We start from the raw sequence: 13,528 nt of genomic DNA on the forward strand, positions 1-13,528 counted from the left end.
TATAGAGCTCCAAGGAGATTATGTTGAAAAATAAAAAAAAATTTACCCAAAAAAAATTGTTTTTATACTTCATTCTAAAGACTTATTGAACTACCCTCGTATAAATTAAAAAGATACCGAAAGAAAGATACTTTAGATTTGATAGTATTTACTGTAGATACAATGAATGGCGCTTTCGAATGCGGTCAAAAGCATACACTGTGAGATCTAAAGCATCTATGATAGAAACAAATAAAAATAAATTTTGAATCATTTGTATATTTTATTATCAGATCAAGACACAGTAGAACCTAGTTTATTCGAGCCCGCTTTATCCGAGTTCGCGATTATTCGAGGTTGAAACAAAAATAGTTAAGCCGTCTTATCCGATATATAGCACAAGAGTAGTCCGTATTATCTGAGTCTTATGCATTATTCATACATATGAACTTGTCTTAACCAACCAGAGCAGATCTTCCTAAAACTCTGATCTGATTGGTTAATAATCTAAATACTCGCTACGTTAAGGTTGTACTGCAGCGAGAGCCGAGTGATCAGAATTTGATAAAAATTAATGTACATGTAGTTTATGGAGCCTTACGCCACCTTATCAAATTCTAAAAAAGTCATGTCGCTGGGTGTCGAGTAATGAATTTTCAAAGTTGAGTAGAAATACATGGGCTTTTATGACAGCACGTGGATTTTTACTACTTTTCCTCCGAAAAAATTATGCTTAGTAATAGGATTGACGTAAAAATCAAGTATATTGTAATGTATGACTTTGAGATGCAGTAGGCGAAGTTTCAAAATGATTGTGTCGTCAGGAGAAAAGTTATACGGGATGAAATTGGCTAATTTACGAAATTGGACACTTGTACTCGAGAATCATGGCAACGGTCATGGCTCGCTCGCTACTGTACCGATACAAGCAACGAGTCAGAGTGAGAACAAAGCAATAAGCATAAGAGCAAAACAGACAGCGAACGCGACGTTGCCAAGAATTGTGCGTATAATTGCCGATATTTTTAAGAACGATATTAAAACATTTTACTCTGTGTGGATCGCTATTGTACCCTATATTCAGTTATGGTCCCTGAAGTATTCTATTTTCAAGATTTGGTCCCCCTATGGGTACCCTATTTGAGTCAGGTACTTTGAAAATAATGCCAAAAATGAGAAGTGAGGTATTTTTTAGACTTTTAAAGATTTGAAGAAATTTGGAATACACCCTTAATTCTTTGGAATTATCTTGAATTTTATGAATTCACGGGAAGTTTTTAAATTCATTCTTAAAAATTTTAATTTAATTAATCCTTAGGATCAATTGATAACATTATTAAAGGATTTGAAATGTTTTAGCGTATTTTTTCAAATTCCTTGGCATTTAAAAAGTTTCAAGGGCTCTTAAAAGATGTCGAAGGATTCGAAATATTTTAGGAAAATTTAAAAGATTCCAAGGCATTTTCAAGAGATTTAAACAATTTCAAGGGATTTCCAGTGGTTTTAGTCATTTTAAGGGATTCTAATATTGCAATGGATTTAAAAGAATTGTTCACCAGACATGAGGGATTTCGTAGGGTTTCAAAGATTTCTAAAATTCTACACAATTTAATTAATTTTTCCATATTTTTGAATTCTTTTCAATTTATTTGATTGCTTTTTAAATTCAGGTTGATTTTTTTATGAATTCCATCTAATTCTTTTAATTTATTTTAAATTTCTCTAAATTCACTCAAAATTAATTGTAATCAATCACATTTTTTTCGATCCTAGAAATTTTTCCAATTAATTTGAATTCTTTTGAATCAATTTTTTAACTTACTTGAATCCTTCTAAGTTAACTCAATTCTACTTAATTCATTGATTTTTTTTTAATTTTTAAAAGTTTTTATTTAATTGATCCTGAAGTCTATTAACCTCCCCTTGAATTCTTAGGCATTTCATCAAATTCTTGGAATTCTTGTGAATTTTTGTAATCTTATTTTAAATTTACTGAATTCAATTCAGTTTTTTCATATTTTCAAATTGTTTTTTAATTCATTTGATTTTTTTTATTTCACCTTGAGCTTTTATAAATTTCATTTTTGTGTGAATTAAATTATTCCGAAATCTTCTAAATTTATCCTTAACTTTTTACCCCTTGAGCGCGAAAAAAGTATCCTACAAACGTGACAATAAGTATCCTTTGGTCCCTAAATTTTATCCCATTGGGACTGTGAGGCCTGATCATGGCATATGTAATATAAACTATCTATAAGATTTTTAAAATATGTAATTGTAAAAATTGAATATTTATTTAAGTATACTTTCATTTTATTACACGTAGCCTTTCGTTTTATTTAAAATTCCGTTTTATCCAACTTTCCCGATTATTCAAGTTGGGGCCGGTCCATAATAGCTCGGATAAGCGAGGTTCTACTGTACGCATTCCTTTCTAAGGTAAAAGCTTCCAATATGATTAAAAATCATGTGTGATACATAATTTTATATGTTTAAAAAAACTAAATAACTGTCTGAAAGTCATAGTAAAATTGAACCAAAAATATCAAACTTTTCCAATCTATAAAATATTTTTTATGATTTATAAGCGTGTACAAATGGGTTAAACTTATATATTTTGTAATCTTTCAAGAAATTTTGAACACCATCATATCTTATATTTGAAAGTTGGTTCAAGCTTCCCATAGTGTTATCTTTATTTCGTTATAGCTAGCTTGGCATTAAGTTATGGTAAAACGCGTTACATCAGCTCTACTGCGTCAAGGCAAGTTGGAGGCATCTGTTTACACTATCGATGTAAACATTCATAGTGATAAGTTACAACAATCGTCTAGAATTCGACTGGGGCTCATTTCTTGTATTTCGTACTTTTTTTGTACGATAATTTGCACATTGACAGTCATTATTAATTATGTCAATAATTTTCATTAAGATATTCGGAATTTGACTATTTTCTAACGAATAGCGGTACAATTTGTTTATGGAGTCAACTAAGAATATCTACACGATAACACTTCTAGGTTCTTTGTGAATTTACAAGAACTATTAATTATTCAAACAATTTCGATTCAAAATTAAGAGTTTGGCTTTCTTTCTACAAGTCAATTTGTTTACGAAGTGAACGAAGAATGTCTACCGGATGAGTCTTTTCTATGTTGCTTTGTAAATTAGAAGAACTGTTAGTTATTTAAACAATTTCAATTTAAAAATGAGTTTCGCTTACGAGTCAAGTAGTGAACGGAGTCAACTAAGAATGTTTATCCGATTACTTTTTTATATGTTGCTTTATAAATTCACAAGAACAATTAATTATTTTAAACTATTCCAATTAAAAAAGGTAGTGTTTTTTTCTACGAATAGGCTCCATTTCTTAAGATAATTAATTAAGAACATATTTTCGATGATTTTTTTCTATAATTATTTGAAAATTTACAAGAATTATTGGTTGAATTAATTTATACTTCTAGAAAACTTTACATCTACTTGACTATTGTAGCTAGTTTTCTGAGTGCCGATGTATTTAGGGATTTAGGAAGGCCTGGAATTTTCCAGAAATACAAGTATGCAGGTACAGAGCGTAGATTGAAAGGGTCACTTTCTCGAAGGGTCTAGAACGGTATGAATCATAGTTTCGCAAATTTCCCATAGTACCATGGCTTCGTTAGTCAGTTGCAATGTAACGCTGCCAGCGTGCGGATCTGGATAAGGATGCTATTACTATGTCATACTTATGTTAAAATATATCTATTATACATTTATCCACGGTTTATTTACTTATATAACCTTATCATTATTAATTATTTAAACAATGTTTATCAATATATTCAGAGCTTGGCTATTTTTCAAAGAAGCACAATTTTGTGTACGGATTGAACAAAGAATATCTTTTTGATTACTTTTTTATGTGTTACTTTCTAAATTCCCAAGTATTATTAATGATTTAAACAAGTTTTATAAGTAAATTGAGAGTTTCACCATTTTTTTAAATAATAGGTTCAATTTGTTTACGGAGTGAACTCAAACCTTGAGAAATGCAAAAGCCAAAAGAAAGCTACATTAACGTACAAAGTTTAATAATGAAAGATGCAGAAATAATATTTCAACTAATCTTATCCGGCAGGCAATAAAGGACTCACAACGTTAGGACGAGCCATCTGTTAGAGCCTCGTCTAGTTGCCGCTAGGATACCGGCTGATGCCGATGGAATTGATAGCCAAGTCCTTTGTTGTGTGCCGGATAAGATTTAGTTGAAATATTATTTTTACATATGTTATTATTAAACTTTGTACTTTAACGTAGTTTTCTTTCAGCTCTTGTATTTTTAAAAGTTTGAGAACGATATTTTAAGTATAAAGTACTTTATTGCACTCTAATACATTTTCCAAAGTTTCAGCTCGATATTCTATTTGCAATAAAATTTCTTAGGCTCAAAAAAATGTTCAGTGAACTGATAAAGTGAGGTCGGTAATATAGGTATTTGGTTGTGTCGCATACCCTTAACATCTGGACTTTTCTCGAGATCATAAAGTAAAGTAAAAACGAATATCATGGTATTTTATTAAACTTCATTTCCAAATAAAATAATTGCATGTAAATGAATGGGTCGCGTGCGGAGCGCGTGTATGAGGTTCTAGTTTAGTTGCATATCTGTACAAAAAGCAGTGAAAAACATTTCTATCCGATATAATAGGTGTATTAAAATTTCTTTTCAAGCTTGCGCTTGGCAATTTATCAGAAGAAGAATTCAAAAATCGAATTGCTAATTAAAAGAAAAATTCAAAAGAAGCTTTGAGGTAAATCAGTGCTGAATTAAATCATGCAAATTTTGTTTGGAAAATGTTATTAGGTTCGGTGAAAATATAGGGGGAAATTTCTTTTTCCGTTCGAGGCGCACGTGTTTTTAAATTTATTTCTTTATACAATTTTTATACAATTATTATTATTTTTAAGTCGAAAAATAATTTTTAAATGCTTTGAACGTTAATAAAAAATTTCTTTGATACAGATATTGGATTCTTGTGTTTTTAAAAAATGAATAATATTTATTAAAAAAAGAAAACCTTTTTTTATTGCTTTAAATCGGGAAAATTATAATTCGGAAGTTTTCTGTCGGATATTTTATTATTCGGAAATTTTATTTTTCGGGATTTTTCAGTCGTCTCATTTATCAGTATATGTAAATCAATTCATTAAAAATATACGCGAACACCAAACATCTGAAAAAAAGGTGCTGAAATTTTCATAAGCACTGCTAACTTAGCGAATTTTGAAATAATGTATCTTTAAAAGTCTAGTTTTTATGAATAATTGGAGTAGTCAAACGGAATAAAAAAATTTTATAAACTTTAAAAAACTATATGTATCTCTAATGTATGTTAGTCAATTTGATGAAAATCACAGTTTTTTGTACATGAATAGAAATTATTTTGGAAGCACATCCTAATATCATTATAAATATTTTTTCTATGTGCATTCTTTAAAAATAGAATTCGATTTTTAGTTCTTTATTTGTAGTTATTCATTTATTGATAGTTCGAATACATGTCCTTTACTTCATTAATCCATACTGCCATGTAAAGCGCGTTTTTCTGGCTTGTATCAGTATTTTGATTGGCACATTATTGAAACCATATTCGCTTTTGTGATACTTTCCTGTCAGGGAAATTCGTCTAAATTCAGGGAAATTGCAGGGAAATTGGCAAATTCAACCTTGTAGCCATCCAGACTTAATTCTCATTCTCAAAAAGGATTATTTATGTCTACAAATTTTAACTATAATGGAATCCTTTTTGAAAAGTACAATAATGTTATTATAGCTTATTATATCATTTAAGTAGTTTTAAAAATCATATCTAACACATCGAGTTTCAAGAACCTTTCTTCAAAGTTCGAAAGGGTTGAATGAATATGGTCAGTATTTATGATATCGTACTCAGCGTGGCGTCGTAACTATGGGGATTAGACGTGCGACTTATAAGTATGCGTTTCGTCAACATTTAGTTTAGTTTTAGAATAATTTATGGAGAGTAGTTAAGAATTGAATGTCCATAAAAATACGAGAAAACGGAGTAATGTTTGTCTGAGGATACAAAAATGTGTAAAATCTTTAGATTTAACGTCTGAAAAAAATGTATTTTACATTTGAATTAATATTGTCCTTCTTTGAATCTGACATTACTCTTAGGTCTATGACATCGTCATTAGAGGCTAATTATTTTTAAAAATAATTTATTAATATTTTCTTATATCAATAAAATAAGAAACAATAGCAATTGATACATAAATAACCATAGAAAGAATATTTGACCGAGATTGAAACCACCGTTTGATGTTTCAAACCAATATTCCATTGATTCAAAAGTATTTTTTTCAGTGCATTTACGTAGCTACATAACATGTTTCACAAATATGTACAAAAAATACTTCTAAAACTATATTCACAACATTTTTCAATGCAGGATAAAATACACAATCTGTGAAACTTTAGAACTCAAGACTAATTTAGTGCAACAGAGTTTTAGTGGTGTAACCATTAAAAGTTGTAATCTAATTTGAGTCGTTTTCTTTCCTTATCTTTCTTCAATATAATTCACAGATGTTTGGCTCCATACAAATAAAACAGGAATATGCGAACATAGAAGACGTTAACCAAAATAATGCAGGCGCACAAAGTAATTTTGAATATTCCACGTTCACCAGTCAGGATGTCGAGTACATATATCGACAACTGCCTCACTTCTGGAGCCAAACACAACTGCAGACGTGTCAGGCACCAGAAGAAAACTCAACGAAAAATGAGCTTCCTTTTCGGCCAGACGTTCCTCAATATGAGGTAAGTTTTTTCCATGAATTGTGAGAAATCCTATAATTTTTGAATACGTCCTTGTCAGTAGAAAAACAAAGATCACTTCCTTTATGAAGTCAAGTATTTTGTATCTCTACTTTACGAAAACATTTTTGTTGTCTAGAAAGTTTACCGTAAAGCATGGTGGTAAACAGAGGTTTGTGGACTCGTGATTAGAGTTAGAACATTTTTTACAGTTTTAAAACAATTTTCTTGTTCGTGAAATTAGTAAGTTTTAATACGAAATGATTGTACAATACCATCGGAAATGATCAACACGGCCAGCGACTAGATGTCTTTGCAACGCGATATTTTGGTCAGAAGAGAAGCTTGATATTTTTTATAAACCTGATAGAAAGCTCATAACACTCGACACAGACACACTTTTGGACATTGTTAATCATATCTTGGGGTCACGTAAAGATTTTTTAAATCTTACTGGCCTACATTCAGGATAATATTTCAAAACTACAACTTTCCAAGGTCATGGCAAGAGTCGAAATAAAGGTACAAAATTTGTGAAATTCTTAATTTTTTTAAGGAAACTTCTCACGTGATATATCCTCTGCAGAAAGTCAGAAATATGGCTGCTAGAGGGCATTCGTCGTAAAATTTCATAAGATAGCAACTGGTAGAAAATTTCTAGCTTTAATTCTGACCTAGTTATATCGTGCCTAGTTATATCAGAAACGCAGTATCCACTTTGGGTGATTTCAAGCTAAAGGAAAAAATCGTATCTGTATGTAGATAGGGTTTTTACTATTTTTTGTTGAAATTTAAACTTATTACTCGCGAATTAAGTAAATAAAGTAAGGTAATGCAATAGTGTGGAAAAGCGTTGTAATAAAAATAGCATTTAGAGGTTATTTAAATTAACTTTCAAGGATTTGGAAAAAATGTTTAGTTTGTCGAACTATTTTTCTAAATTAGAACAGATTTTCAAGTGCGCGCGTACCGATGTTAATTTTTGATCCAAAGAATTTTTACATTTTAATTGTAAACAATCATAAACTTGAAAATAATGTGACGTTTTCAAAATAGAAATAATATAGTATTTGAATTCATTTTAAAATATTTCATTTTTCTTATAATCAATGTATTTTCTACATTTGAATAATATTCCAAATAGTTGTGAAAACAGTTCTATTGTAAATGCAAACAAAAAAGTTCTGTAAAGATCAAAGATTTTCAGTTAAAATGGACAAATTGTATCTCAATTTTAGCCAAAACTAGAATAATTAAATTTGCAGTTAAAAAAATGATCCAATAATAATATTAAATTTTAATAAAGAAGTTCAACTTTCAACCAAGTAATTGAATTTTAAATCAGAGAGTTCGAGGCGTCCTAACAATAGGATACCAACGCACATGATCGACTAGATGATACTTAACCAAAAATATAAACAATAAAAAGCTAACCGAGAAGTTAGTTCTACAAAGTTTTAGCTCGCGGAATTGAGCAAAAAGAACGAACTACCAAAAAGACGAACTTACAATAAAAAACATAAATTTTCAACCCATTTGTTGAATTTTCAACCAAAAATAGCATTATTAATTTTTCACATAAAAAAAGTTATCCAAGCAATTGCATTTTTGATTAAGAAGTTTCATTTTCCACAAAAAAAGACGAAATTACAATAAAAAACATAAACTTTCAATCAAAGATAGAAGAATTAAATTTTGAGTTAAAAAGTTAATTTTAAAGAAATTGCGAATTTGCAAGCAAAAAGAGTGATGTTTTAATAATAAAATTAATTTTTAACAAAGAAGATACATTTTCAATCAAGTAATTGAATTGTCAATGAAGCACATTGTTTTTCTACAAAAAAGGCTAAATTACAATAAAATACATGAATTTTCAGTTACAAAAATTAATTACAAATAATAATGAATGTTCAACTAAATAGTTGAATTTCCAACCAAATAGACGGATCTTCAAATTTAAAATGAATTTTTAACAAAGAAGATCACCGAAATACTCATTAAATTGGTTTAGAAATAAGCGGTATCTTTTACAATGGAACCCAACTATAACAACAAATTATTCTTACGTACCCAATATGGTTTTTAGGGGGTAAAAACCACCCCCGAAAAGTGTGGTACGAAATACATATTAAATTGTTTTATAAATAAGCGGTATCTTTTACAATGGAATCCAACTGGAAAATTTTCCTCATAATGAGAGCTAAAAAATGTAATTTTTAAAAAATTTTCAAAAATTGTTTAAGGGGGTGAACTTACCAAAATTTTTTTTATTACACGAATACGAATTCAACCCGAGAAATCTATAAAAAATAGACTTACGAGTATACAGGAAAAAATATATATGGCATATATGGAAAAACTATGCAACATTTTTCAGATTTAGATATACTTTTATACTATGATTTAAATCTGCGCTTATGAAATAATGTTATAAAAATACAGTCTTTCGTACATAGTCAATTATCTTCACCAAGGTATCACAGCCTTTTTAAGTACTCCTAGTTTAAAAGTGGCTAAGTTGCAGAAAAACCAGAAGAATTTGAGAAACTGATAGACTTTTCCTTCAAAACATTTTCCAACACATTATTTGAAATTCCAGGATATCAAAATATAACCGTTATTAGATGTTCAGGGTGCAAAAAAAGTTGTGTTTTTAACATTTCTTCGAAGAGCACCACTACTGTATCATGCACAATGAATAAACAACTCGATGATTTTTGGTGTCATAAACTTTATTTTATTATCGTGTGTAACATATTTTTTCAGATTTTTTTAGCTTCAATTTACACCTATTTGGTCATTTTCTTATTTGGTCGTAACTTATTTTGGGATAGTTTACCCCCATAAAACTTTTTATTAAATTGAAAAATTCACATTTTTTACCTCTTATTGTGAGGAAATTTTTCGTTTCGATTTCGTTCGAAAAATTACTTTAGTTTACAAAAATATAATAAAATTTCCTTACGCGTGGTTACCCTCTACAAAGTAATTTCGCAGGAAAATGCAAAAACACGTTAACTTTATTTTATTATCGCGTGTTACACATATTTTTTCAGATTTTTCGGGTTTAAAGTATGCCTATTTAGTAATTTTTGATGTAATCAAAAATAATTTGGGGGTTCTTAACCCCCTAGAAAATTTTTGACAAATCTAAGTAAATTATATTTTTTTATCTGCCATTATGAGAAAATTGCTCTATTTTGTTCCATTGTGAAAGATACCACTGCCATATGTGAAACAATTAAATGGTTATTTGGTACCACACTTTTCGGGGGTGGTTCTTACGACCTAAAAACCATTTTGGGCACGTAAAAAATACTTGTCGCTTAGTTTTTCGGATACTACAACATATGTCAGAACGAAGAAAATCGGGGGGAGGGGGCACTTACCTAGATTTCCTTGCAAGTATAATTAAATTTTCAATCAATAAAATCAATTTTTTTACCAAAAAATACGAACGTATAATAAAATACATACATTTTTAACTAAATTGTTAAATGATGATTACAAAAATTAATTAAAATTTGTTTTGAAAGTAGAATTTTCAAGTAGATAGATGGATCGTCAAATAATCTAGTTCGTCAGTCTCCGATTCTGGGGACGGTAACAGAGACGTTCTGCCAGTCGGGAAAATCCATGACGATCCAGTGGTTTGTTGGAGGAGGGGGGGGGGGGCTGGGTGTTCTTTGCTCGGGCAAGGGTTGGAGCGAAAAAGCCAGGGATATCTTCTTGGACCTTTGGACATCCCTAATAAAAAATACATCCATATTTTTCAAATTATTGATAACATGTGGAAAAATGGATTTATTTAAATTGAAATTGAAATTTAAACTGCCACTTCCTCTATTCTACTATTATGCATCTACCGGAAATGGCAAGTTTGCGAATTAACCGGAAGCTTCAATCAGGGAACTCAGGTGAAAATGTCTAAAGCAGAATTCCTCGTGAAAATATATTTGCATTTTCATGTGAATTTATTCAGATACGATTAAATCTGCTTAGAAATTGGAAAGCTTTCACGTGAAAATATTTACGTAGAATTCCATGTAGAAACCATCATCAGACTTATGGATTGATATTTACTAATATAGTATGTATACCATACGGGGTACTTAATATAAAAAAATTAAGTCTAAGTTTGTCTATCTCTTACGGTTCATTAGATATTTACTGTTAAAAATAACGTTTAAATTTTCACGTGGAAGCCGTTTCAAATTTCCATGTAGATTTCATGTGATTTTCCACGTGGGATCTTTCTCGACCACAAATATCCATATCTGTGTATACGGACGTGTCGGAAAGTACTTCTAAATGAACCTGAAGAGTTGTCTAATTGAAATGTACATTACAATTTTAAATGGCTCATTGAATCTACCGAAGCAACAAAGTTTACTTTTATCAATGCAGAGCAGGTTCTCAGACACTTTTTTCACAGTGGCTCAAAGTGTAATCTAACAAATCAGAACTTTTAGCGTTCAGGTTATAAAAATAAATCAATTTTGTTTATATATGCTAATCACAATGTTTTACTATCCATAATTGAAGAGTGTAACCTTGGGCCCACTGTGGATGGCCTTTAAATTTTACCAAGGCGCACAGTGGGGTATTTTGGATTTGTTCGTGCAAAAAATCAACGACTCGTCAAGTTTCAACCGAATTGAATTTTTTTTAAATACTCGTGAATAAATTTACTGTTGGATAGATACGCCACTATTACGGTTTGAATCGTCAGTACGTCATAAAAACGTCGACCAACGTCGGCAGTCGTCGGCCGATTTTTAGGCTATGCAGATGTAATATTTGCTAATTCGTACAAACAATGCTTTATGCTCATTGTTATTTATGTTTTAAACCATTACAAGTGCAAACTCTTATATTCTCATTCTATTATTGCAATAAAAGTTTTAAATAATAGTTAATAAACGTTCATAACGTTAATACTTTAATTTTCAAATTATTCAACCGAAAAACGTTTATTCTGAAGAGATCAACGAAAGAGTATTTTATAGACTTTAAAATTTTTTTTCTTACAGTTTTTATGTTTATTTTAATAAAATAGAACGTCTTACATTTTTTTGTCTTCTGCTCACTGGATTCCCAAAATTGCTGTACTTTTTCTATGAGAAGCAATAGGACTTCCGTTATTTTACAACTTGTATTTTATTCTAGCAGGCGCAGCCACAGCTCTCGGTGATGAGTTATCTGCACCCCTTTCCAATGAACCAGACGGAGGCACAGTCCCCGATGAGCGAATCCAACGAAATGAATGTTTCTACTATTTCTGAACCCCGCCAGCTGCCCCAACAAAAGAACTTCCCATCACCACCACCATCTGTAATTAAGCGCACTAATCCATCTTCGAAATCGTCTGTCTCATCCAGTTCAAACTCCAAGAAGCTCAAATGTCACTGCGAAATTTGCTTTAAGGAATTTGGTCATAAATCTAATCTCTTTATTCATATGCGCACCCACAACGGGGAACGACCTTACAAGTGCACTCAATGTGAAAAATGTTTCACGCACAGCGGCAACCTCGCCATTCACATGCGAACACACTCCGGTGAAAAACCATACGCTTGCCAAGTTTGTGGGAAAATGTTCAGTCACAGTGGTAATCTATCCACACATCTCAGAACGCATTCAGGAGTTAAACCCTACAAGTGCAGCGTCTGCTCGAAAGAGTTCCGGCATAGTGGGAACCTTTCAATCCACGAAAGAATACACTCGGGCATCAAACCGTTCCAGTGCAAAGTTTGCGGGAAGGAGTTTTACCACAGCGGTAACCTTACGACCCACATGAAAAAGCACCAGAATTTGGAACAATTGAATAACGATGAGAGTATTCCCCTCAGGGAGGACTTGGGCGGGAACTCGAACGTCATTGCCAAAGGGGACGAGAATTCTTGTAGATCCTTGGATTAGGGGATTATACGTTAAACTATGAATAATCTATAAGAAAATCATACTTTTAAGGCAACATTTTCAAAGCTTTTTTATTTGTAAGAGTTGTAAGTTGTAATGAAATACATCGTCATATATGAGACCAAGGAATTTTTTGTTGGTCCAATACATTATATGAAACGCCTTTTGAGTAAAAAAGTTTAAAATCATCGGTCCAGGACTTGCGTTCTATAGAGGAGTTAAGTTAGACGTGAAAAATGAAAAAGCTCAAAACCCGGTGGCTTTCTACCGATTTTCATGAAACCTTTTGCATTGTGTTGCTAAATATGTCTAGTAAAATGTTAATAAAATGAAATCTGTACGTTAATTTAAAAATCCATTTTTTTTCAAAAATTTTCAAAAATCGATAAAAAACGTGAATAATTTGAATAAATTAATTCCTAGTGCCGCGAAAACACTGTTTATATGTATATTGGGGCTGCTCATTATTAATTGCAGATAAAAAATATGACAGATCAAAAGTTTTTAACATTTATAAAATTTGAAAAAAAATAACAATAAATTTTTTATATTTGGCATCCATACTTCTACAGGCATAAGAAGTTAATAAAAAATTATTTGGACCTGCCACGAACTGTAAAAACACCCCTAAATTGTGAAAAATCTCCCAGTAAATCTTGTACAAAATTGTAAAATATACACAAAAACTAAAAGTATTCACTTTTTCTTTGTCGGTCATATTTTCGAGATATTCATCCTGGGAGTAGGGGGTGAGTTGTGCCGCGCAGGTCTCACGCTACTTGTTGTCTTTCATATATC

At 30.9% G+C, this 13,528-nt stretch overlaps 1 protein-coding gene across 4 annotated transcripts in view; it reads left to right on the plus strand.

The window, feature by feature from the left end:
* Positions 1-12,859, plus strand: part of LOC117172517 (zinc finger protein 2 homolog) — a 49,193-nt gene extending 36,334 nt beyond the window's left edge. For 3 of the 4 annotated variants that reach the window (XM_033360536.1, XM_033360539.1, XM_033360538.1), the window contains 2 exons: positions 6,575-6,811; positions 11,978-12,859. In XM_033360536.1, the coding sequence (XP_033216427.1) occupies positions 6,575-6,811; positions 11,978-12,730 (990 nt within the window). In that variant the 3' untranslated portion in view covers positions 12,731-12,859. The remainder of the gene's footprint in view (positions 1-6,574; positions 6,812-11,977) is intronic. The other variant, XM_033360537.1, reaches the window with a different exon arrangement.
* Positions 12,860-13,528: the final 669 nt, after the last annotated feature.

The sequence above is a fragment of the Belonocnema kinseyi genome, chromosome 5 (assembly GCF_010883055.1).
Source record: "Belonocnema kinseyi isolate 2016_QV_RU_SX_M_011 chromosome 5, B_treatae_v1, whole genome shotgun sequence".
In the NCBI taxonomy this organism is placed as follows: Eukaryota; Metazoa; Arthropoda; class Insecta; order Hymenoptera; family Cynipidae; genus Belonocnema; species Belonocnema kinseyi.